This window comes from Rhinolophus sinicus, chromosome 17 (assembly GCF_057876585.1).
Source record: "Rhinolophus sinicus isolate RSI-liver-muscle chromosome 17, RSI-T2T, whole genome shotgun sequence".
In the NCBI taxonomy this organism is placed as follows: domain Eukaryota; kingdom Metazoa; phylum Chordata; class Mammalia; order Chiroptera; family Rhinolophidae; genus Rhinolophus; species Rhinolophus sinicus.
This window is the reverse complement of record NC_142517.1, coordinates 169,724,131-169,749,390: the sequence shown is the minus strand read 5'-3', so window position 1 is coordinate 169,749,390 and position 25,260 is coordinate 169,724,131. Positions and strand designations below refer to the sequence as shown.

Sequence of the window (25,260 nt, the reverse complement as noted above, 5' to 3'; positions counted from 1 at the left end):
TCAAACTGGGGGAAGAGTACAGATGAAGCATAAAGGAAGGTGCATTCTAAAAGAAACAATGAAATAGCATTTATCTTCCTTAATTTTAAGGACACATGCAATCATTTCCTCACTTAGAGATACTTTGTTTTCAATTTTGAAATTTCAGATATACTTTTTACATTTTGATTTCTAAAATCAAATGGTAACATTTTCACATTGAAAAACCTGTAACATGAAATATAAGAAATACAATTAAGAAACATGTCCAGTAAGTTTGTTTCTTTTTGCCTTGGACTTTGCAAAATTAGTGTACTCCTTTCTAGTCTCAGGATGTGTTTTTTTGTTGACTTTTTAATATTGCCTTTATTAGTAAATGTAGTAAAATCTTAATTTTGATCCTATTAGGAATCTGCAGTGGTATATTTAGACTTTGGTAAGTTGTTTACTTAATTTGACAGTGGTGAGAAAATAATCATTTCTTCAAATAATAATTGTACTGAAATGTTTTAAATAAGTTAGCAAATTTCATAAGCTCTTGAATGTTAGTTTGTGAATAAGGTGTACATGTGCCAATTTCAAAGGAAGCTCTTGTATTAAGTAAAAGAGCCGTACTGGAAAATACTTTCTTATTGCATGGTTGCTTATTGTAAATATTTAAGAGTAATAATTCTGTATCTTTAAATCTATTTTATAAGTTGTATGAGCTGTTCTTGTAGTTCCAAAAATTGAGGGTTTCCTTTTCATTCATTCATTTATTCGTCACTTATTGAATGTCTTCCTGGAGACTGAGGAAACATAAATTAAGATGCAGTCTCCATTGCCAAGAAATCCATATCTTGGTAGGTGAGAACCATGTATAGATATTTAACTGAAATACAATGAGTAAGTGTGATTGTGGTAGGCTTGAGAAGGAAGTTAAAGATTACAGTGTCAGGGAGATGAGAGGAAAAGATAATTGTGCTTGTGTTGGTTTTGAAATCTGAATAGAAACTTCAGCCAGGCAACGACAAGGAGTATTTAGGATTACTTAGGATTCTAAAACTTTTGTTCAGTAGCATATATGAAGCTATGAAATACATAAGGTTATAAATTACCCAAGTAGTGTCTAATGTCCTCTTTGTTGGCATAAATCCTCTAAACTTCTTACCATTTTCCATATATTCTTGGGTTGAGAAAGCTAGATTTCTAAATAAAGCTCTGGTATTTTTGTTTGTTTTTTTACTTTGGAAAGTTATTTAATCTTTCTGGGTTATAGTTTCTTTATAAATTGAGACCAATGGTTTTTAGCCAGGGATACACAATGTAATTTTGGAAAGTTTTTAGAAATACATACACCTGGATCTTGACCCAAACTTACTGAATAAGAAAAAGCCCCAGACATAGTTCTGATGTTACAAATCATTAAAGTTCTTAATACTTCTGATTTCTTTCTCTGATAATTGTTTACTGTAGTGATTTATTTTCTGGGGTGTAACTAAATTTCTGAAATGCTAGGCTGCACGTAGGCTCTCTACTAGCAAAACCATCTTAGAAGGTACTTGCTCTCAGCTTCTGTTGCTCCAAGTGTATATATTTTTTTGGTTTTCTAAGCCATGTTACTAATTCTGCACTCTTAAATAGATATTCCACATTTGTGGAATACCCTTTAGTTAACCATGTAAGGTTGAGAATTAAATGAGTTAATTCATATAAAGTGCTAGTTCAGTGCCTGGCACAAGAGTAAGAAGTGAAGAAATATTAGCTAATGTTATTAGTTCTCTTCCTAGGGCTTGAAACAGGACACTTTTTTTTTTTTTTTTAAGGTTTTATTGGGGAAGGGGAACAGGACTTTATTGGGGAACAGTGTGTGCTTCCAAGACTTTTTCCAAGTCAAATTGTCCTTTCAATCCCAGTTGTGGAGGGCGCAGCTCACCTCCAGGTCTAGTTGCCGTTGTTAGTAGCAGGGGGCGCAGCCCACCATCACTTGCAGGAGTCGAGGAGTCCAACCGGCATCCTTGTGGTTGAGAGCCCACTGGCCCAGGTGGGACTTTAAAGGGCAGCCTTAGGCGTTAGGAGCACGGAGTTCCAACCGTGACCGGGCCGGCCCGAAACAGGACACTTTTAAGAAGTTCATTTTTTTCCTATTAAATCTAGCTCTAGACCATCTGTAGGAAACATTTCTTAACTATTCCTTTTTAGTATTTGATATTATAGTTTGATATCTACTTACTGCTAATACAAAATAACTTTGTATTTCAGAAGTATATTATTCAGTAGTCCTTCAAAGAGCAACTTTTTTAGAACAGTAAAAATATGACCCCATGTAACACTTTTTAAAAACTATTAACAGAACATTTGTTTTATAAACAGATATTTCTGTATATCAGAAGCTGAAAGATGTTTAAGGGTGACAGGGACATTTTCTTGTGAATTGAACAGTAATTAGTAACTCATTTGAATCACTAAAATTTTTAATGTATTTTGAAATATATAATGGGTTAGAATATTTCTTAAGTTCATGATTTTTCCCAGAACTTGTGTTTAAAATACAATAACCTCAATTTATATATTCTTAAATCTTACTGGCTCTAATTAAGAGGTACATATTGATAAAATTACAACAATTTCACTATACTTTCCGATCAAAACTAACCATGGATTACTACTTTTCCTGTTTCTTTTTTATCACCTACCCAAGCTTGAGGGGGAAGAAGGGAAGTTCAAAACAGATTGGTTGGCCAAAACGTAGGTGATACACATGAGAAAAAGAATTGGAAAATTAATCACTAATAGTGGAATTCAAGGCTTGTTTTGCTCTTGATAGACTTTCCAATATTTATTGAAAATGTTCATTATTTTTAAAATTAAAAAATAAAAGAATGATAGGTAAGTTGCCTTTATAGTCCATGAACAAACATCACGTTCATTCTTACTCTAGGCATTAATTTCAATTTGTTGAAGACTCAGAATCTTAGTTCCTTTATACCTTGAATTTTGCAAAGCCTGCTTAAAAAACTATGGTGTTTATTTATTGAGTAAAAATGAAATCCCTTTTTCTAGCCTAAATTAGTCACAGTTTGTATTTTTCTCCTCTTCCCTGATATGATTCAGATGGGGCTGTTTCTTTTCTGTACTCTTACAGACAGCATTCTCACTCTGATCCCTGGGATTTTGTTTTATGTTTTTTTCAATTAAGTTTTTGTTTTTAAAAATATCATTTTCTACATAAAAATGTTTTCTACAAAATATCTGTTTTGGTAAAGGAATATGTATTACTGCTGAGTTAAACTAGGACTTAAAAAATAAAACAGAATGAGCTTATATTTTTCGCTTGATAGTAATTACCCTAAAGTTTTGAACAGCTGAGATATTGAAAGAATGGCGCATATTTTTATACTTTGTTTTTTTTTGAGCATATAATTTTAGTGCTTTGGAATCTTTGGGTACTCACCAATAGTAGTTGGAAAACCTTGAGCAAGTTACTCAACTTCTCAAGCTCCTTTCCTTTGTTTAGTGAAGGTTTAGATAATTTCTAAAGCCTAGATGTTTTGCACACAGCAGATGCCCAGTAAATGCTCTTTTTATTTCCAATTCTTAGTCTTTATTACTTTTTTTTCTCGATTGTAGCTTAATTTCTCATAAGTTAATAGAGGACTATATATTTGATTTTTTTAAAAAACAATGGTAAGTAAGTTCTTGAAAAAATATGTAACACTAACTGTATAAAGTCTGTTGTGACAGCCTGGGGAAAGGACTTAGGAAGGGGTTTTGTTAGTAGGTTGGCAGATTTGTTTTAAAATCATATACAGACCTGTCTTGAGGTTTTTAGTCAAAGACATTTATTTTGTGGCCTGAATAAAATATTATGTGGTTTTCTGAAATATCTTTGTTTATTATTTTTAGTAATATTATATTTGTATTTTGTGAAAAAATGGAGATGTTGCATTGACAATACTGACCTAGAATTGGTTAGATGGAAATCTTATTTTTATAATTGGGAACTCACTATAGATATCCATGTGTTTTGAAAAGTTTTATTTTAAAAAATAGAAGATATTTATAACTTATTTATTAAGAACTTACATGCCAGGCACTGGAATAAGCACTTTATGTGCATTTTTGCTTTTAAAAATTTAACTAATCTACCTGATTAAGTAGGTAGTAGTAGTATCCTCGTTATGGATCAGAGAACTGAGGCTAATGCCTAAGGTCATACAGTTTGTGATCTACTTGAATCAGAGACAAAGTTCTTATTACATTTAAGTATTTCCTTTAATACTAGTCTAATTTTATCTGTCTCATTAAATAGTCGTAACTATTGAATTTAAAGATGATTGGAATATTTTTTGAAAATAAAGTTTTTCCAATTCTGAGAACTGGGAATTTAAGTATATTTAAATTTGTTGTAGATCTTCTAGAATTTTAAATTACCCTATTTTATGTATTATGAAGTCATGCTGAGTCAAGATAAAGTATATACAAGATTTTGGGGTAGAGTTGTTTGTGTATTTTTTTTAAATTTTGTGTTTTAGATATAATTTCCTTTTTGTCTGGTGAAGTAGCCCTTTTAGCCAATTATGTGAAAAATTTTTTTTTTAGTAGGGCTATAAGATTCAAGGATTTAGGTGCAATTTCGTCCTGTACTCACCTTTTCTATTTTGGAGGGGGTGGGGTAGGGAGGGTAGAAATACTCAAGTTTTATTTATTAATAATTGGTAATTTGTTAAATCTTTTGATTCAGTCTTTGGAAAGCCTCTGTGAAACATACTGTATTACTTTAAAATGTATTGATAGCACAATATAGTAGTATATATCATTTTCTTAAATGTGGTACTTCACAGGGTGATATTTTTAAGAGTGAAAGATTAATTTTGTATAATATAGCTGTAATAGGATGAGATAGGCTTTCAGGTGTACTAACTACAGGCTGTGTTCTTAAATGCAGGTTGTTATCTTAACGATTTCATTGTCCTCAGTGTCCTCAGAGTGAAATTTCTTGAGTTGAGGTGGGGAAGAATAATAATCTGTATTAACTGAAATATCTATTTAGTGGGAATTTTGCTATATACTGGTTTCGTATAGTAGGAAATCCTTCTTAACTGAATTTTTGAGTATGGCTCTTTGACAAGATATATTTACCTAGATGTTAGCTTTTAGTCAAGTTATTTTTTTCTTGTACTTTTTCTTTCTTGCCTCAGTATTCTGCACACAAGTGTCTCTTTTGGCATTAAGTAATAAATCAAGTAGGTTGATTTCAGAAAACAAAAAATGGGGCCTACTACTTCTGTATAGTGTCTATGATCCGTGTATTTTTATTAGTATTTTTTGAGTGCTCATGGTATGCCAAAAATCCCTGTAAATTCTGCACACACGTGCGCACACACTCTTATGTAATGAGCCTAGAAACTTTTTAGGGTAGATTATAATTATCAACTATTTAACAGATGAAGAAACTGAGGCACAGAGAAGTAAAATCACTTGCTTATCGTTACACAGATAAGAAGTGATTGAGCCAGGATGTGAAAATGGACAACCTGTCTTAGAACTCATGTTCTCAACTACTAGGTACAACAAATTTGGAGTGTTTAAACTTAGGGTAAATGAAGGAAATATGTGATTGGGAGAGGGAATTGTTCGTTCTGTATACTATGATAAAGACTATTCTGTGATTGTTCTTCATATGAGACTTTTATTTGGGTAGTTATTGCTGTTATTAACAACAGCTACATTTTAAGACAGTTATGTGCCAGTCCTTTTGCCAAATGCTGTACATTATTTATCTCTTTTCTAATGATCCTATGAGGTAAGTACAAATTTCTCCATTTCCACATGAAGAAACTGAGACTAGATGTTATGTAATATATTTAAGGTCCCATGGCTAATAGGTGGTGAAAATTGAAACCCAGTCTGTCTTATTTCAGAGTCTGTGTTCCTAACCTTTATAGCATACTGCCTCCCAATGTAGTATATTTAGATATGGCTCACTGAGCAGTGTGGGAAAAGGTAAATCAATCACAAAGAGATTATACAACCATTTATTTTTCCATTGAAATGAAATTCCATTTTTTGTTTTCAATCGTGAGAAGGAAGAGCTGCCCATATTTTACATATATGTATATAGTTACTCGATTAAATTCTTACACAGTAAAATTTGTGATCATGGGTATGATAGCCTGGCATATTTTTATTATTTGATAATCAATAATGTTAGACTGAATAGCTGAACTTTTTAATAATTAGAATGTGAAAGATAATACATATTAAAAAACTGAACATAATTTGGAATCACTTTAGGATTCTGCACTACCTCAGGCGTGTTTATAAAGCTTGATTTTCATTATATTATTGATACAAAGAAATGCTAATGTGTAGCTATTTTTATTGGAACAAGTTCTTAGTTATGTGGTTGTTATTCTTAGTTTATAGTGTAATATTTTGGGGGAAGTGGATTAACTGGCAGATTAATTTATAAGAAATGATATATTAAACAATGATAGTCTTTTCTGAGGAAAAGTCATAAATTTTAACATTTATGGTGTTGAAATGCAATTTACGTAATAGCCTTGTATCAGTCTGATTAAAGATTCCGAAGTTCTACATTTCTTAAAGTTAATGTATCTACTTATGTGTGAGAATTAACAGAAGTCTCATTGCATTCCTTTATCCATTTGGAAAATATAGGAATGTTTGCATTGATTTTTATACTTTGGCTTGGAAGGAAGTTAGGTGATACTTAAAAAATAGTTGCAATTTGAGCTGAAGTGCAAGTCATCCAATAACAATTTATTCTTATTCTTGGCTACCGTTTCTTTTTAAGGTATGTAAAATTTCACTGATGGTTTTGCTCCTATTTTTATAGTTGCATGTAGTCTTTATTTTTCTTTCTAGTATTATTTTAAGTTTATTTAGAAAGAGCACCAAGAAACTGACATGGTTGTACACTTACACAATAGTATTTAAATATGAACAGTATAAACTCTATAATATTGTATACTACAACTCGCTACTTAGAATACCTTTAAAATTGTAGCACCATATAGTTCTAATCTTGTTTTGTTATTCATAGTCTGCAGTGCATAATTTCTCTACTGAAACGTATGTCATAGTTTGACAATCATTGTTGACACGTAATTTTCTCTCTTTTTATTACAATGCTTCCCCAGCAAGGACAAGTTTGGAAGGTTTGCAAAGCTTTTCACCTTCCCTCTGCCCGCTTGCCCGCTTTCAGATCAGTTTCATGTTTCATAACTTCTCTTTCTGCAATTCACAACATAGCCATAGTAAATAATGAAAAAACATTAAATTGCAGTACTGTATTTCCTCATACATAGTAGAGAAATAAAAATTTTCAGAGGATACAATCTTTTTAAATGCAATAAAAAGTTAAATAGGAATGTTACAATTTTAGTAATTCCCTAGCAAGCAGTTAATTAAATGTCACATAATGAAAGTGAGGAGTATTGAAGATTATATTCTGTATTGCTGATAGTTCAGATAAAAAGTTCTTAATAATAATAATACCTTACATTTATGTAATGCTTTACAGTTTACTACAGGGAATGCTGTACTGCTGACATGGTCAAAATGTAAACATTTCCATTTGTTCTGCGCTAATGAGATAAAGAACAGATGTAGATTCATTGTTTGAAGTGCTGCTGGTATGATGGAAGACACTTGTAACTCAGATGTTCAAGAGGAGCAGGCAACACACTTTAGTACTATAAAGACAATTTTAGCAGCTTCCGGTTCTTTTGAACTCTTGTATTAAAATGCTTAAAGTGAATGAGGAAAACATTTTGGAAAAGACATGTAAACATAAGCTTTTATTTTATAACACTTAGAAAGAAACATTTCCAGTACTTTACTGAATATTTAATTTTGTAATGTTAGTTTCAGATGAATACAATCCTACCTCAAACCAAGAATTTTTTTTCTTTTTCTTTTTTTTTTTCTTTTAGGTTTGAGCTTTTTCCTTCACTGCTGTTCTGCGCTAACTGCTTTGAAACTTTCCATGCATTTTTTTCAGTAGAAGAACATCTCTGTACTGTCTCCCATTGCATATTTCAGCTGTGACAACCCCTGCACTTTGCCTATTCATTTTATCACCTGCTCACCAAAAACAATAAATACCTCTCTAAATTCTGATTACAGATTTGCTGTTGTTTCTGGTTTTAGAAGAAGGATGCATTTCACTTTTTTTTTTATCACTGTTGTTTTATAGGCGTGTGGAGACCCCAAGGCAAAACCATCCTACCTTATTGACAAAAACCTGGAATCTGCTGTGAAATTCATAGTCAGAAAGTTCCCTGCTGTAGAAACCCGCAACAACAATGTAAGTCATCTAAATTTCTGTATTACTTGATTTTAGTCATCTGTAGGGAAAGCAATAGTCAGTATAATGCTTAAAAGTAGCTCTTATTTATCTAACTCTTTTTTTTTGATATGTAAGTTACATACATTGATTAAGGGCTTTCAGAGACACTGTTCTTAACCTTTGACACTGGAAAAAATGACACTGAACTGCATTGCCATTTTATTATACACAAAATAAGATCTTAATTTCTTATACACTTCTTTCCTTTCAAGTTGCAACAGAAAGTAAGGTACTAGATATGTAAATATTCCAAATGTTTGTATGACTAGTTAGGGAATTTTTTTTATGTAGTCATATACTTAATTAACTATTTTGAAGTTAGTGTCTGCAGAGCTTCTATTGTTTTTAGTAATTAGGTTAGTTTTAAAATATATTTGTTTCTTTAGTATTCTTATAATTGTGAAAAACATTTTTGAAAATTAAATAATAAAAGAAGGTGATGGTTTTAAGGTCTTTATTATCCCGTATTTTCTCAGATGGGAAAGTTTTTCTTAGTATGTTGAAATATAGTCATATTCAAAGTCTTCCTGATAGGTTTACATCTTTCAATAGTTCTTTATAATAACTTCTATGAATAACTAATTTTAGAAAATTAGAGTTGTTTTTCACCTTACCATGGCTTTTTCACATAGATTTTATTGACTTGAAATTGTTCTGCATGTCTTTTTACTTTACTTTTGATAGCTCATATTGTAATCCTTGCTATCTTTTTTTCTTTACGTAAAAAACTTAGTCTAGAAATTTCCTCTTATGTATTATTTCCCTACTTTTAAGAAGCTCTGTTTAAAAAATGTTTTGTCATCTTTTGGTTTCCTCAAATCATGTATGTTCATTGAAGATTTATAGTTAGCCTGTTGATACCACTTTTACTTTAAAATATTTTAATACAGAGGGAAAATACCAGTCTGAATTAATAAAAGAAGTCTGGTAAAGTGCTTTTTACATTTTTTAAAGAGTATTTTATTTTTTTATGTGAATATAGGTTAATAAAGGTGTCTCTTTGCTTCATAGAACATTGTTTTATAATTAATATATTAAGGTATCTTAATTATTCCTCATTACAAATGGATGATTCAGAGCACATGCTTTTTAAGAACACTATTATTTGTGTGGAGTACTCTTTTAGTTATTGACACTGACATAGCTAATTTATCAGAGAGATTATATTCTTAGTCTGAATGAGAGATTTTTATAATGAAAATCTGTTGCACACTTAATTACATATAGTATACCTTTTTTTCTCACGGCTCATAAAATCTCTGATATAAGTTCTTCGGAGAACCTTTTAAAATTAATTTATATATATGTATGTGTGTGTAAGTTTCCATCAGAGAATAATTCCTGAATACGAGGTCTTTTGTTAGAAAATTAACAAGATCTGATTAAATATATAATCACTTTCATAGCAGTAAAACTTTGTTTAAAGAGTAAATTAGGAATTTTTACTGTTCCTGAATTGCTGAGCAAATTGTTAATAATGCTGGTTTGTTTGTTTTCTTTTCAATAGTCTTATTTCTCCATTTTTGCTGTACAGAATTGATTTTTTTAAATAACAGCTTTAGTAAGATGCTCACGTATCATAACAGTTTACCCATTTAAAATGTACAGTTTAATGGTTTTTAGTACAGCCTTAGAATTGTGCGTCCAGTACCACACTCAATCAGTTTTAGAACATTTTCATCACCCCTGAAAGAAACCTCGGAATCATTAGCAGTCACTCCTGTCAACCCCCCAGTCCTAGGCATTTAAATACAAATCTATTTTCTGTCTGAAAGTCAATTCTGGAGCTTTATGTAAATAGCATCATAGTATAAGATGGTAGTCTTTTGTGACTGTCTTCTTTCACTGAGCATGAAGTTTTCAGGGTTTATCCAAGTTGTAACGTGTATCAGTACTTTATTTCTTTTTCGCCAAAAATATTCCATTGTGGATATGTCACGTTTTATTTATCCATTCATCGGTTGATGGATGTTTGAGTAGTTTCTACTTTTTTGTCTATTATGAGTAGTGCTGCTGTGAACATTTTTGTAAAAATTATGTGAACATGTTTTCGTTTGTCTTGGGTACATATATCTAGGAGTGGAACTGTTGGGTCATGTGGTGATTCTGTGTTTAACCTATAAAATCAGTTGTACAATGTTGAATGTTATGACTACTTGTAGAATTTACTCTGGTTGTTTTGTTTGCAAAGTCTAAGTTATGTCCTTTGGCCTTTATAGCTATTCTGTATAATAAATGCCATTCTGTTGTTTTTTATCTGCTGAAGTACTATGTACTAGGTGTTTGTGAAGTTTTGTGATTTCAGTTTTGATCTGGACCTAACAAAATTCTTTTAGCCAGGTTAGATTAGGAAATGAGAAATAAGGAGTTCAGTTTTATTATTTAATTCCATAGAAGTAGTTAATGGAGATTTAAGGACTAGGACTGACAGTAGCATCTGAGATTGATAGGAGCTTGCAGATTTCTGGCTAATATATACGCTGAAGAAATGGTACTGTTAACCACAGTAGGGTGTTTTCCTTTTATTCCTAGTCTTGGGTCATTGTATAAATATCGACCACAGAGCATGCTTACTTTACCTCAGGGAGCAGGGAGAATTACTGGTTAGCACTGTTGATTCATATCATACAAGCACCACTTGTCCCCAGTTTCTGAAAAGGCATTCATAAAAAGAGATTGTTTCAGTGAAAAATTCAGCAAAATTTTTTTCTGAAGTTTCTAAAAATAGATCCTTAGAAAAAGGCTAATCTTATTTTGTGCCAAAAAATTGTTAGTTCTTTATTGTTTCTTTGGTAACTGCTCCCACTCCCATACTTTTAAATCCCCTTAGAAGCTTGTGAGCACATAGGTATCTGGTATAAATACAACAAAGGAGAGCACTACTGACAATTAGCAAGCAGGATTGGTCCCTAACATGGCTTCAACAGTGATGATTTTAGTCTTTGCTGAGTCACTTTTACTGTCTTACTTAAATCCCTTTGTGACCAGTTATAAACTTTTGTCTCCCCCAATTCTGGATTCAGGGAAAGTCTGGGCCATGGAATGGGTTTGTTTTTTGGGTCTTGATGTTGAACTCAGTGCCCCGTACGCTTCAAAGCAGGCTAATTAAGTAAAATTCATGTGGATAAAAGACATACCAGTTTTATAATTATAGCTGACACTTATTGAGTGTCTGTCTAGTCTGTGACAGGTGATGTATTTTAATAGACATTAGATTTTCTCATTTAATTTCAGGTTAAGGAAATCATTTCTGAGCTGAGAGATTGTCTAATTTATCTACGAGGTCTGACAATTAAGTTTGCGATCTTGTTGCAACAGTGTTGCTAACCTTTTTTTGATATCAGAAGGATTATTCATTATGAATTTGTACCAACTGGACAAAGAGTTAACCAAGTTTACTATTTGAAAGTGCTGAAAAGGCTGAGTGAAAAAGTCAGACGACTTGAACTTTTCACCAACAATTCATGGCTGTTGTATCACGAAAATGCACCGGTTCACACGGCACTATCTGTGAGAGAGTTTTCAGCCAGTAAACAAATAACAGTATTGGAACACCCTCCCTACTCACCTGATCTGGCCCCCAATGACTTCTTTCTTTACTCGAAGATAAAGGAACTATTGAAAGGAAGACATTTTGATGACATTCAGGACATCAAGTGTAATATGACGACAGCTCTGATGGCCATTCCAGAAAGAGTCCAAAATTGCTTTGAAGGGTGGACTAGACGCTGGTGTCAGTGCATAGCTTTCCAAGGGGAGTACTTCGAAGGTGACCCTAGTGATATTCAGCAATGAGACATGTAGTGCTTTTTCTAGGATGAGTTCACGAACTTAATTGTCCGGCCTCATATAACATGTATTCAGTTTCTTTGAAAACGTAACTCAAATGATTTATAATTTGTTTCCCATAGGTTTCTTATAAGCATATATAGGAAAATCTCTTGTTTCACTGGACAGAGACAATAGTAGAAACTCATTATTTTATTAACAGTTAAAAATTGTTTTGCCCAAGAAATCTGAAAAGGCATTTTAAGGAAATGTTCAGGTGTATGTTAAAACCTTTTTTATGAAACTTTTCCCCACGTTTTAAAAAACTTTTCTCTCCTTTCTTCCTATGTTGTATTTACATCTAAATGCTAGTTTGTGTTTTTTAAAACAGTAAAAATATCTGGCACAAAAGTGTTTTTATTGAATTTGCATATTATATATTTTAGTATAAAATTTTGGGTTTGATTCCCAAATTAATGGGAAAATGATATGAATTACTGTCCTATATATGTAGACTCAGATCTCAGCTCCCTAAGAATGAAGATATTGTCAGTGAGTAGAGTGCCATAACAGTAATATAAGAATTCTGGATTGAGATACAGGCCATTAATGAATTAAGTTTCCAAACTTAGAGGAATATTCTGTTATAGATATTATTTCCTTTCTCAAGGAGCCCAGTGCTATAAGATACTATGTAATAAATTATATTTTTTATTTAAATAGTTTACAAGGTCACTCAAGGAAAGAACATAAAGCAACTCTGAAAGTGTTATAATTGGCAGTAAAGTTGGTTTAAACACCATTTTATCACTAGTTCTTGGCACATAAAAGGCACTAAATAAATGTTTGATGAGTAAGTGAACTTAGCTAGCTTTCATTTATTGAGACTTTGCCTTAAATCTGTGTCCGGACCCAAGCTTATCAACACTTTATTTAAACTTTATTATGTTATTAGGTAAAAATAACTGTACTTTTAGTAGGGCTACACAAATATATCTCAATCTTTACTAAAGTAACCTGGAAAAAGAATGAGTCCCAGCTTGTTAAAAACATAAATTGGTTTTGGGGGTAGGGTATTGGTATTAGGGATGGCCCTGGACACATACACTGTGGTTCAGTTAGGGTTAGAAGGAAGGGGTAAGGAAACAAACTCGTTCTAAATTAGTGTCTAAGAGGGCATTCTTTGTCTTGTCATGGCCTCCATTACAATGGTAGTATGTTGGTTAAGAGGATGGACTTTGAAGTCAATAAACCAGAATTTGAGTTCTGATGATTCCACTTACTAGCTAAATGATTTGGGGCAAATCATTTAACATCTTAGGACCTCTTTGCTCTTATCTAAAATGGTGATAATACCAATCTCAAGAAGCAGTTTAGTATCTCCTAAAGCACTTAGCAGATTTGTGTGATAAATTACTTTTGAAAAATGGAAGCCATTATTTATATTATATCTCTGACTTTTTTGGTCTATCTCACTGGCTTTTCTTCTAGTTGCCCTTTAAATATGGGTGTTTCTAAGGAATCTTTCCCACCCCCCACAGTTTATATGTATGAAAACGTTTACTTCCATGGCTTCAACTAAGTAATATACTGTCTTCTGCCTTCTGTGTTCTAGATCTGAATGCCAGCTACCCTTTTGACAGCTCCACAAATTGAATAGCAAACTCTGTATCCGATATTGAACCTATGATTATCCTCCATTTTGTTTCTCTCTGTGTTCTCTGCCTTGAGATACGTAAATTAGAACCTTCAGAAACCCCTTTGACTCTTTATAAAACATCAAGATGGTCATTTTGGGCTTGTCAGTTGTAATATTATAATGTCTCTTGAATTTATCCCCTTCAGGTATGTATCTCCCAATGGGACAAATGCTATGATAATCCAAACTGCTTTTCATGCCTCCCAATCTTTCCTCCCATTCTCCCTTACCCCAGCCTTCACTAGGGGAAGTAGAACAAAACCAAACTAATTTCTTTCTCACTATTACCTCACATCTCTTTTCCTGGACCATGCACTCATCTCTGATTCCTTATTGGCTTGGATGTAGTTGGTTAGCAGATAATACTTTGGTTTTAAAAGGAATCATTTTAGAGTAAAATAATATATCAGTTTTGGTGACGTACTTTGTTGTGGGTAAATATGTCGATAGAGAGAGGGAGAGAGACTCTAATGGAAACATGAAGTATTTGGTCTTGATCAATTAAACGTTGCCAAAATTCAAAGAATTTTAATACAACGAGAAGTAACTTGTCAATATTATTTTTAAAAGGTGGTATCAACATTCAGTTAATATCTTTCACATGTAACAGTCTTTAATTCAAGCTTGAATAAACAGAATAAATAGAAGGATGAATCCCTCATTAGAAGATACAAGTAAGCCTTATTTTGATATATTTAAAAAGTATTTGAAATAGGTCAAGTGCTGGCAGAGATTGCATCAGCATTAATGACCTACCTAAACTGGATTAAATTTTCCTTTATTTTTAATTTTTACCAGAATAACATGAACACATGGTAGTGAATCAAATAGTCCAAAAGAATTTAGGATGAAAAACGAGTATCTCCTACTTACTCTTTCCCACCCCAGTCATATCCTCAGAGGGAACTTCTGTTTTTAGTACTTCTAAAGGTTACCTCCAGAACTATAAGTAATATGCTTTTTTAAAAAATATATTCATTTACCAACTTTAGACAATGTCTGTTCTTTACTAGAAAAGATGAGGATTTAGCTCATTTAGTTTCCTGCCCTTCTCTCCTCATCCTCTAATGTTTGGTAGTTTTTTTGTAACTACTTTTGGATCATTGGTTACTTCCTTTTTAAACTTTAAATAATATAGTTCTCTATTTTTATACCTTCATCCTTGGCCATTTATACTTTTATGTTGTCAAGCTTATTAATGCTTTCTTTTGGTTGTATAATCATAAAGTGTTCTGAGATTGAATTATATGCTGATTCTGAAAATTAAAAACTAGTAAAGAACCGAGTCCTTAATTTGCATTGGTTCACTCCATTGTCATACTTCTTATAAGTCCAAATATTATATACTTAAATATATTGATAAATATTTATATATTTATATTTATATATCATGTGCAAGGTGTGATCAAACAATATGGTGAATGTTTAAATTTTAAAAAAATTATTACAGTAAAAGACACATTACTATTAATCCCCTTCAAAATATTGCCCCTTGCTTCGAACACACTTAGTCCATCATTCTTGCCACTTTCTGAAGCAGTTCTGGAAGTCCTCTTTCATGAGTGTCTTTAGTTGCACTGTCGTGGCTGCCTTGATGTCCTGAATCATTTTGACTTTGGGGAAGAGCCACAAGTCGCACGGTGCCAGATCCGGTGAATAAGGTGGATGAGGATACACCGTAATGAAGTTTTTATCTGACAGAAATTGCCATATACCAGAAGCGATATATGACACAAAGCATTGTCATGATGGAGGATGATTTACAGCACACTTTAAAACATACCTGCTCTCAGCTGTACTCTCACCTGACTGACTGCACCGAACAAGTTGAAACTTGTCACACACTGTTACTAAGGTTCGACACGCCACTTCCTGTACTGAAGATCCCTCCCTTTCTGTTGGATGGCACTCTGCAGCAGCATTCACTGTATTTATTTATTTTTTTATCACAACGGTAAAGGCTTCGCGTCACACATTGTTTCTGGTACACGGCAATTTCTGTCAAATAAAAATATTACGGTATGTCCTCAGCCACCTCATTCACTGGACATGGCACCATGCCACTTCTGGCTCTTCCCCAAAGTCCAAAGGATTCAGAATATTGAGGCAGCCAGGACAGTGCAACTAAAGACACAAAAGAGGACTTCCAGAACTGCTTAAGAAAGTGCCAAGAATGATGGGGATAAGTGTGTTTGAAGCGAGGGGAAGTATTTTGAGGGGAATTAATGGCAGTGTGTCTTACTGTAATAAAATTTTTAAAATTTAAGCATTCGCCATGTCGTTTGATCACACCTCATTTAACATTAAAGTCAAATGGAGTAAAGCCAAATGGATTCTTTCTCCTAGAATTATTTCACAGTTAAATTTGTTTCTTAGGTATATATATCATGACTTTCTGGAATTACAGCAGGTCCTTTTATAACATCATTTCCTTTAATGTCATTTTATTAGAACACTGATGAGATGCTATAGGAACTTATAACTCTTGTTTATATCAATTAGCCTACGGTAAAATTGGTTTTGTTATGCGTTGTTTCACTTAAAGTCGTAGAACCTATCGATGACATGGAGGACTCACTGTGCAGTTATGTGCCTTTATAGAATTCTTAAATTTATCCAATTCTAATTATACCACCTTTGTATAAGATTGCCCTTTTTTCTGGAACCCATTCTCCTATAATCCTCTGTCTTCTCACCCGCCTTTGGACAATTTGCATAACACTGCTCCTTAGCTTTCATCCTGGGACATATTTCTCAGGTTTTCACTTGAGCTTTCACACTGAGTTTGGAGTTTGGAAATCCACTGAAATTGTGCACATAGTTTATATATGAACGTATTTTTCAGCTTTCATCATATTTTCAAGGGCGGTTTTATGATCCCAAGACACATCTGTTTTAAAATCACATTATTTTGTGAATCTTGTGCACTGTATACGTGTTCTAATTATACTTAACTATAATCATAACCTCTTCAGCTTAAGGAGGCTTCTAGTTTTCCTGCGAACAATACTGCCAGTGATCATTATATGTACTGGAGTTCCATAGCATAGCCCTCACGGAGATGCATTCCCGGCATTTACAATCATCTTTCCACTTTCTTCAAATTTGCTGAAGTTACATCTTGCGTCTAGTGCTAGTTTTTCAGAGATCTTTCAGTTTGTTAACGAATGCCTTAGGCTGCAGTGGTGATTGTGGTGCCTTTTACAATAGCAACAGATTACCAATACATAATTACCTATTGATGTTTAGTTTTTATTTTCTTGGTCATTTCTTTGAAAAGTGACTTTAGCCTCTTTTAACCTGGTACCCTTTGAGTACCTTCAGCGTGGTATCTTAATCATTTTTCAGGGGAGATGTGGTCTTATCTTTTGTCATATCAAAGTCATTTGCCAAGATCCAAAATAAAAGCAAAATAATGTACAATGGAGTAAATAACAGGTGTTGCAAAAACACTTATTTTCCTTTATTCTTCTTCCTAGCACTCATTTCGACTAAAAATGTTTTAAATATGTACACCAGTGGTCTTTGGACAAGATTATATAGGATAGTATACTGTTAGTCCTCGTTGTCTAGTGTAGGATAGAACATGGTGAAATATATATATATGTATTCACCATATTCACCATATATATATATATATATATATATATATATATATATATATATATATTTGTTGTTTTTACTATCTGGAACAATCTTTACCTCCCATATTCTTTCACTAGGATAACTTCTACTTGTCTTTCAGGTTTATCCTTAGATGTCACCGTTTCAGAGAAGCTTTCTATAATGCTTTCAAGTCAGGTTAAGTGCTGCATGTATATGTTTCCATAGCCTCCTCAACTTATCATTCATTTATTTATTTAAAATATTTATTGAGTGCCTTCTGTGAGTCCAGTCCTGTTGTGGGAGAGGGGATCCAACAGTGAATAAACAAATCAAGTCACTACTCTTGTAGAGCTTGCATTCTGCTGGAAAGAGGTACACAAAAAAGGAATAGGAACATAATGACAGGTAGAGATGACTTCTAAGAAGAACAAAGCAGAGTAAATGAGTGAGAGCGGTAGTGGGGAGATGCTAATTTACTTAAGATGCCCAGGGAAGGCCTTACTGAAGAGGAGGCAGGCATTAGGGCAGACATTTGAAGATAGAGGGAGTGAGGTGAGCTGGGGGAGAAGCATTCTGTTCTGAGGAAGCGGCAGCTACAAAGGCTCAGAAGCATGCCTGGTGTGCTCAGGGAACAGGAGGTAGGCCATTGTGAGTGGAACAGAGTGATTTGTGGGGAGGGAGAGAGAGAGTGATTGGAGATGAGGACAGAGTGATTATAAAGAGTCGGCAGATCAATAGGGCTTTCTAGGCCATGGTAAGGAATTTGACTAATTACTCAGAGAGTTGAGATATCATTGGAGAGATAAAGCAGAGGAATGAAGTGATATACCTATGATCACTGCTGAGTTGAAGACAGTCTACAGAGGAACACAACAGTGATCAAAATGGAAGCTAGTTACGAAATTTGTAGTCATTGAGATGAGCTGATAGTGGCTTGGACTAGGGTGGTAGAGAAGAAATATTCAGATTCTGGATTATTTTTAAAACTTAGCCATGAAATATTCAGATTCTAGATGTATTTTCAAGGCAGAGCTTACAGTATTTGCTGATGTATTGGGTATGGGGTGTATGAGACAATGAGAAATAAGACTCCAAGATTTTTGGCTTGAACAAATATCTAGATTTACTAGGGTGAGGAAGCAAAAAGAACAGGTTGAGTAGCTGATTGTATACAGATGGTCCCTGACCTATGCTGGTTTGACTTAGGATTTTTCTACTTTACAATGGTGCAAAAGCAATATGCATTCAGTAGACACTGTACTTCTAATTTTGAATATTGATCTTTTACCTTGCTAGTGATAGGTGGTAAGCCTCGTGGTGCTGGGCAGAGGCAGTGAGCCGCAGCTCCCAGTCAGGCTTGCAATCATGAGGGTAAATAACTGATACTCTACAGCGTACTTTGTTCCCAGCGCTTTTTTTTGGATATTGTGTTTTGTGTTTTCAAATCCCATCATGTCTGAAAAACACCCATCTGTGTCTCCTGTTTATGGTGAGAAGAAGAGAAAGATAATTACTTTTGAGATGAAACTCAAGATAATTGCCCAACTATTGGCTAATGTAAGTGTTTTGAGCACAGTTAAGGTAGGCTAGGCTAAGCTGTGACGTGCAGTAGCTTAGCTATATATTATATGCGTTTTCGACTTATGGTATTTTTAACTTGGTGTGGATTTTTTAGGACTTAACCTCATCGTAAGTCAAGGAGCATGTATATGTCTAGAGCTCAGGCTAGCATTTTATGGTATATAAAGTGTGCCTCCATAAAGCTGTAAAAAACAAATGATTTTGAGCAATTAGAAGTGGTATTTTAGAAAAATTTATTAAAAAATCAAGTATTTGGTTCTCATTGTGCCCAAGCTTATTGAGTTTACTTAGGCAGAATTGTAACAGGTATATTTTCTAACACGTTGTACATTAAAAGGAACTCTCAACAAGAGCAAATGATAATTGACAGTAAGATAAATAAAGACTTAAAAAATTAAAAAATCAGGTGGTAAGGACTGTTTAATGTTGGCAGATTACCGGGCACATGTCAATAGCACTCAAGTCCATCTTGACATAAATAGCTCAGTATGATTATCAATTATAATGATGACATCTAATCAGTAAGAAAAGCTTGATTTATTTCTATGAACCCAGGTTATGAAAGCAAAGTAATCACATATTTGAAAGATTTTTTTTCCTGAGTATCAAAATCTAGTGTAAAAGGACTAATGTTATTTCCATTTCCATTTGTAATGGAAATGGTGCCATTATATTAGTTTAATTGTATTTTCATTAAAGTGTGATATCTTTTATAGAAAGATGTTACACCTGACCAATCACACCACACTAGGACATGTAATTAGTGATTTTCTAGTATTAATGATAAAATTAATTTCATCTGTTAGCGCTGATTTGCCTATCTTTTGACCAGAAATCTTAAACTTCCGAAATTTTTCCTGGTTCAAGTTACTGTGCTCAGGTGGTGAAATGGAGGTTGTTTTAATTTGTATTACTGAATTTTAGATTAATCTTTGTTTCGGTTGCCTAGTGCTGCATAACAGACTGCCCCCAAATTTAGTGGGCTTAAAACAACTTGTTTGTTATTCTGTGGATTGACTGGGCAGTTCTTCTGCTGGTCTTACTAGCCTTAAGTCACAGCTGCATTTATGTAGCTGGTGATGGGCCCAGCTGGGCTAGCCAGATGCTGAGCTGCTCTGTCCCTGTGATATGATAATCTCAGGTTTCTTCACTCATGGCACTTTAAGGCAGTGTCCCCAAAAAAGCATAACCTGAAGCTTAAGACCTCTTAAATTGGGTGTCACTTCTGCTGCTTTCTATTGGTCAAAGCAAGTCACAAGGCCAGCTGAAATTGTAAGGGTGGGAACCTACTTAACTCTTTTTGTTTTTTTTAATTAAATTTATTGGGATGACAATGGTTAGTAAAATTACATAGGTTTCAAGTGTACAATTCTATAATACATCATCTGTGTATCACATTGTATGCTCAGCACCCAGTCAGTTCTTAACTCTCGATGGGAGGAGCAATACAGTCCTATTACAAAGAAGCATGGTACAACCTTTAATTTTTTTTGCCTTTCTGTTCTAAAAATTTTAAACTTTTCTGTTCTTTGCTTTTCAGAATTAATTTAAACGGAACTAGAAATAGAAACTTGGAAAAAAAACACTTTAATATATAAAATGAAGAGGTCGAAGTAGAGGAATACTTAAGAGCTTGAGTCTGTGTGATTGAGGAAGCTAAATTAAATACAAGTATTTTGTGAAAACAAAAGAACTTTAGCTTTGCTTGTCCCTGTACTTTTGTGTCATTGTATGGCAGCTTGAATGAAGTGTATTGAAGAGGTGTTTTGAGTTTTGAAATCTGATTGACCTGGATTGGCATTTTACCCTCTTCTAGTCTTTCTGTATCTGGAAAATGAGCATAAAAATATATATTGATTGGGAAGACGACAAAAGTACTGGAGATAGATGGGGTGATGCACAACAATTTGATTGCATTTTTAAGTGTTAACAATTGTTAAAATGGTAAGTTTTATGTTATGTCTATTTTACCACAATAAAAAAAAATGTACATTGAAAAGTAGTTATAAGGATTAAATTTAGTAACAAATCTTAAACATTCAGTAATGCTTACTTGCTAGGCAAGTGTTAGGATAACTTTTCGTAAAATGTATTATCCTTTGCTCAGAAAAATACTTTTCTGAAATATTGACTGCAAATAGAACCATTTGTATGGGATAAAAGGTAAGTCCTACAGAGTCCTATGAACCTTTTTTAAAATGACTAATCTTTGTGTTATTTGGATTTTCAGGTAATCCTCGGTGATTTGCTTTTATCTGATATGAATATGTCATTCTTTTCATTTTTCTTTTTAATGTTATTCTTTAATTGGGGAATAGTGTGTTTCTCCAGGGCCCATCAGCCCCAAGCCGTTGTCCTTCAATCTAGTTGTGGAGGGCACAGCTCAGGTGCAAGTCCAGTTGCCGTTTTCAGTCTTTAGTTGCAGGGGGCACAGCCCACCATCCCATGCGGAAATTGAACTGGCAACCTTGTTGTTGAGAGCTCATGCTCTAATCAACTGAGCCATCTGGCGACCCCTCTGGAAGCTCAGCGGCAGCTTGTTGTCTTCAGTCTAGTTGTGGAGGGCGTAGCTCACTGGCCCATGTGGGAATCGAACTGGCAACCCTGTTGTTCAGAGCTCGCGTTCTAACCAACTGAGTCATCCGGCCGCCCCTGTCCCTCTCTTTAGATGTTTCCCATTTTCTTCTTTCATGTTTTTCTTTCCTGAAAGGACATAATGAAATATTTTGCCCAACTCTGTAGATTTATTCAAGGGATTAAATCACTGCTTTATGTTAGGATACATAAATTCATTTGAAACATGAATTGATACCTGATACTGCCTTCATTTATAATCAGCAGTGCAATTAAAAAATTGACTCCGTGAGTTTTATGTTGAGAATCTTGAGGACCATTTGTTTATTTATTCATTTATAGTGTGTCACTATGTGCCAGTATTCTAGATGCTGGAGGCACAGCAGGAAATAATACAAATAAAGAACTAATGTCATATTCTTTTGTGTTAAAAATCAGTAAGGTGGCTCGCTTGGGCATTGGTTCCTTGTTGTAATTTGCCAGTACTTTTTTTTTGAAAGAATGGAAATTAATAAATACTAAATTTCAATCAACTTTTTAGATACTTTGATGTAGAAAATATTTTTTAATTGTACAAAGATTAATTACCAAAATATTTCAGTACAAAGATCTTATTTTGTGATCTTCATGGCTAATGTTTATCTTATTTTCAGTTTTTACACATTTTACTTAAATATTAAGAATAATGATTCATAGTTAGAAATTTTAATGAAAGTATTATACGTATATTTTGCTAATATAATTAACGTATGTATTCATCATATGCTTTTAAAGTGTTAGTGAATAGAATCAATTTCTCACAAAATTGTGTTTTCTAATGTTCTGTGACATCAAACAATTTATTACTAATCTTTGTTCTTAAACCATTTCCTGCTTCTTATTTACTATAAAACAATGAGATAATGAATTAAGAAAACCTTGTTACAGATGTTGAACCTAAAGTTAAATACTTTTTCGTAGTTTTTACTCTCATTCACTAATATTGTAGAATATTTAGAACAGTGCCTGACAAAGAGTGCATGCTCAGTTAATGTTAGCTTTTGTTAGAAGTATCATAAGCAGTATTGGGATTGCTTAAAATAACTTTATTTTTGCTTATTTTGAAGAAGCGGTCTTTTTTGAAGAAGTGGTCTTTGAGCCCCAGTTGTTAATTCACGTGATATTTTAAAGAGCAGCTTCTGATATTTAAATATCAGCTTCACCTGATATTTCATGAACAGGCACTGTTAGATGTTTTCATGCACATTATCTTGACTGACTATACCTATCAGCTCCCATTTTGATGATGAGGGTGTTAGGCTCTGAGAGGTTAAGTCATTTAGCTGTGGTAGCACAGTAACAGGTAGGCTTTCTAGTATCAGCGACCAAAACATGTCATCTGACACTGACATATGAAGGTCTTTTAAATTTGTCATGGTCACTCATCTGATTGATGTTTATATTGGATACGTCTTTATATGCAGAACTGTATGATATGGGCTGTGGAGATTACAAAATCGAGTTTTTTACACTGTCTTACAGTGTTGGAGATAGCTATGATACAAGGTAGAAAGTGATACTATTATAAATTATACACATTTAGAGGAGGGAAATATTCCTTACATTTGGGGAAGAAGTTCAATCAGGGTTGTTTTCTTGAAAATGGGGTTAACAGTTAAACTAAATGGCTTAGGAGTAGTGGGATGGGTGGGTGTGTGTGTGTGTGTGTGTGTGTGTGTGTGTGTGTGTTGGAATTAGGACAAAAACATGAGATGTGTATAGAAAATAGTGAATAGTTTTGGCTACTGTGTATAGTGTGTGAATAGGTGTAGAGGAAATTAGATTGGAGAGGTAAATTAGGGCCAAATTGTGAAGGGCCTTGAAAATTTGACTAATTATTTTGAATTCATACATAATTTATTCAGTTTTTAGCCACTGTAGAGGCTAATTACATACGGTTTTGGGGGAAATAAAGTTGAATGAGAAATTTAGACCATAGTGAAATTTTGTTATTAAAACGGGAGATGGTGGGCATGTAGAATGGTAGAAAGAGCACTTTGTGTTAGGAGTTAATGAGGTGAGATTTCCGGTCTTGGCCCTATAATTAAGTAGTTCTATAACTTTGGGAAGGGTTTTTGAAGTTCTGTGGGCATTGAATTCTTAACATGTAAAATGAAGGTTGTATTAAACATCATTAAGGTCCATAATGGATAAGATGGTGACTCATTTTTTTTTTGGACTGAAATTAAAAGGAGGCACCATTAACAATTAAGCTCAGTAGCAACCGAATTCTATTCTTACTTCTGATACTATTATTATGAGTCTACTTTCACCTGTTATATTCCAAACTCAAATTTAAAGTGCTAAAAAGGTGGAAAAAGGACTAAGACATCAATAATAAATGTTTAATGTTGAACAAGGTAAAGGTAGTATAATCTGATGAAATTAATCATTTTTAAATAAGTATCTTTTTTGATGTTGTGAGTGATAATGAATGATTAAAAATGTACTTATAAAAATAGAACTGTTTTGAAACATATTCAAAATAAAGTCAACTACTCTCATAGATAAAGCTAAAAACAGTTACACATCACTATAAGTACATATCTTAATTTGGCATATAGAGGAAGAAAGATAAACTTCATTTACTCATGTTTTCCAGACATAATTACTCTTTATCTTCAGGGACTGCAGTATTTAGGGTGCTTTAACCTATAATAAATAGTTCGGTCTACCAGACTGTTGTGCTTGCCGTTTTAAGTAGTATTTTTATAGTTTGTTGTTTGTTTGTTTGGTCATGCTGTTATTTATGCTCACTGCTGTAAATTTCCTGGCTTATATAATGGTTGAATGCAATTATGTAGAGGGAGGCACCTCTCCCTAAACCCCATGTGTAAGCATAAGTAAGAACTGTATGAAGGCCTCAAAATTGTGTGGGCTTTCATAGCAAGTTTGATATTTTGAACTACTTTCTCATATTTTCTCATGTTCCAGATAAGTGATTCTCAGACATTTAATGTGCTTTCAGATTACCTGGGTATCTTGTTAAAAAGATAGATTCTGATTCAGGTCGTCTCAGGTGGACCTGAGATTTTTCTTTTTCATCAAGCTCCCAAATGATGTGGAAATTGATATTCTGTAGATTATATTCAGCATCAAGTTTCTAAATGTTTTATTGGAATTCTGGCAGCTTTACGATTTAAAGCATTAAATATGGCTGGATTCTTTCAGAAATTATATTAATAGTTGTTTTAAAAAGAAAGAAAACTTAGGACTTATAAATTTAATAATACAATTACTTGAAATATTTGTCTTTTGTATTCACATTTCCCTCTTTCATATGTTTACCAGTGTCTTAACTCTAGTTTTGCTTCTTTCTCATTTCGTTTTTGTTTGTTGTGGTTTTTACTTTTGTTTAATGTATTATTGTGTTTTGTGGATCTGGTCAGGGAACCGTTACTGTATTTTATGTTTGTATCTACATTTTATTTTGCATGCGTAACGTGGCTTTGCCTGGATGTTCTTTTTGGTAAGTTACAAATTTATAAAAAGCATATTGCTTTTTTGTAGTACAAGTTACAATGTTTTTCATTTTCTTTTCTCCCACTTATAGTAATGTGATCATGCTCATGAGTTGTTTTTTAATTTTTTTAAAGAGCTCATTTGATGATTTTTTCCCTAACATGTTCCAGTTTTCCTTAATAGTAGTAGTTTGGTA

General features: G+C 33.3%; 1 protein-coding gene across 4 annotated transcripts in view; it reads left to right on the top strand.

The window, feature by feature from the left end:
- Positions 1–25,260, top strand: part of NCKAP1 (NCK associated protein 1) — a 100,384-nt gene that overhangs the window by 6,724 nt on the left and 68,400 nt on the right. For 2 of the 4 annotated variants that reach the window (XM_074338978.2, XM_074338981.2), the window contains exons 2-3: positions 7,125–7,142; positions 8,183–8,293. In XM_074338978.2, coding sequence (XP_074195079.1) covers positions 7,125–7,142; positions 8,183–8,293 — 129 coding nt within the window. The remainder of the gene's footprint in view (positions 1–7,124; positions 7,143–8,182; positions 8,294–25,260) is intronic. The other 2 variants (XM_074338987.2, XM_074338988.2) reach the window with 1 other exon arrangement.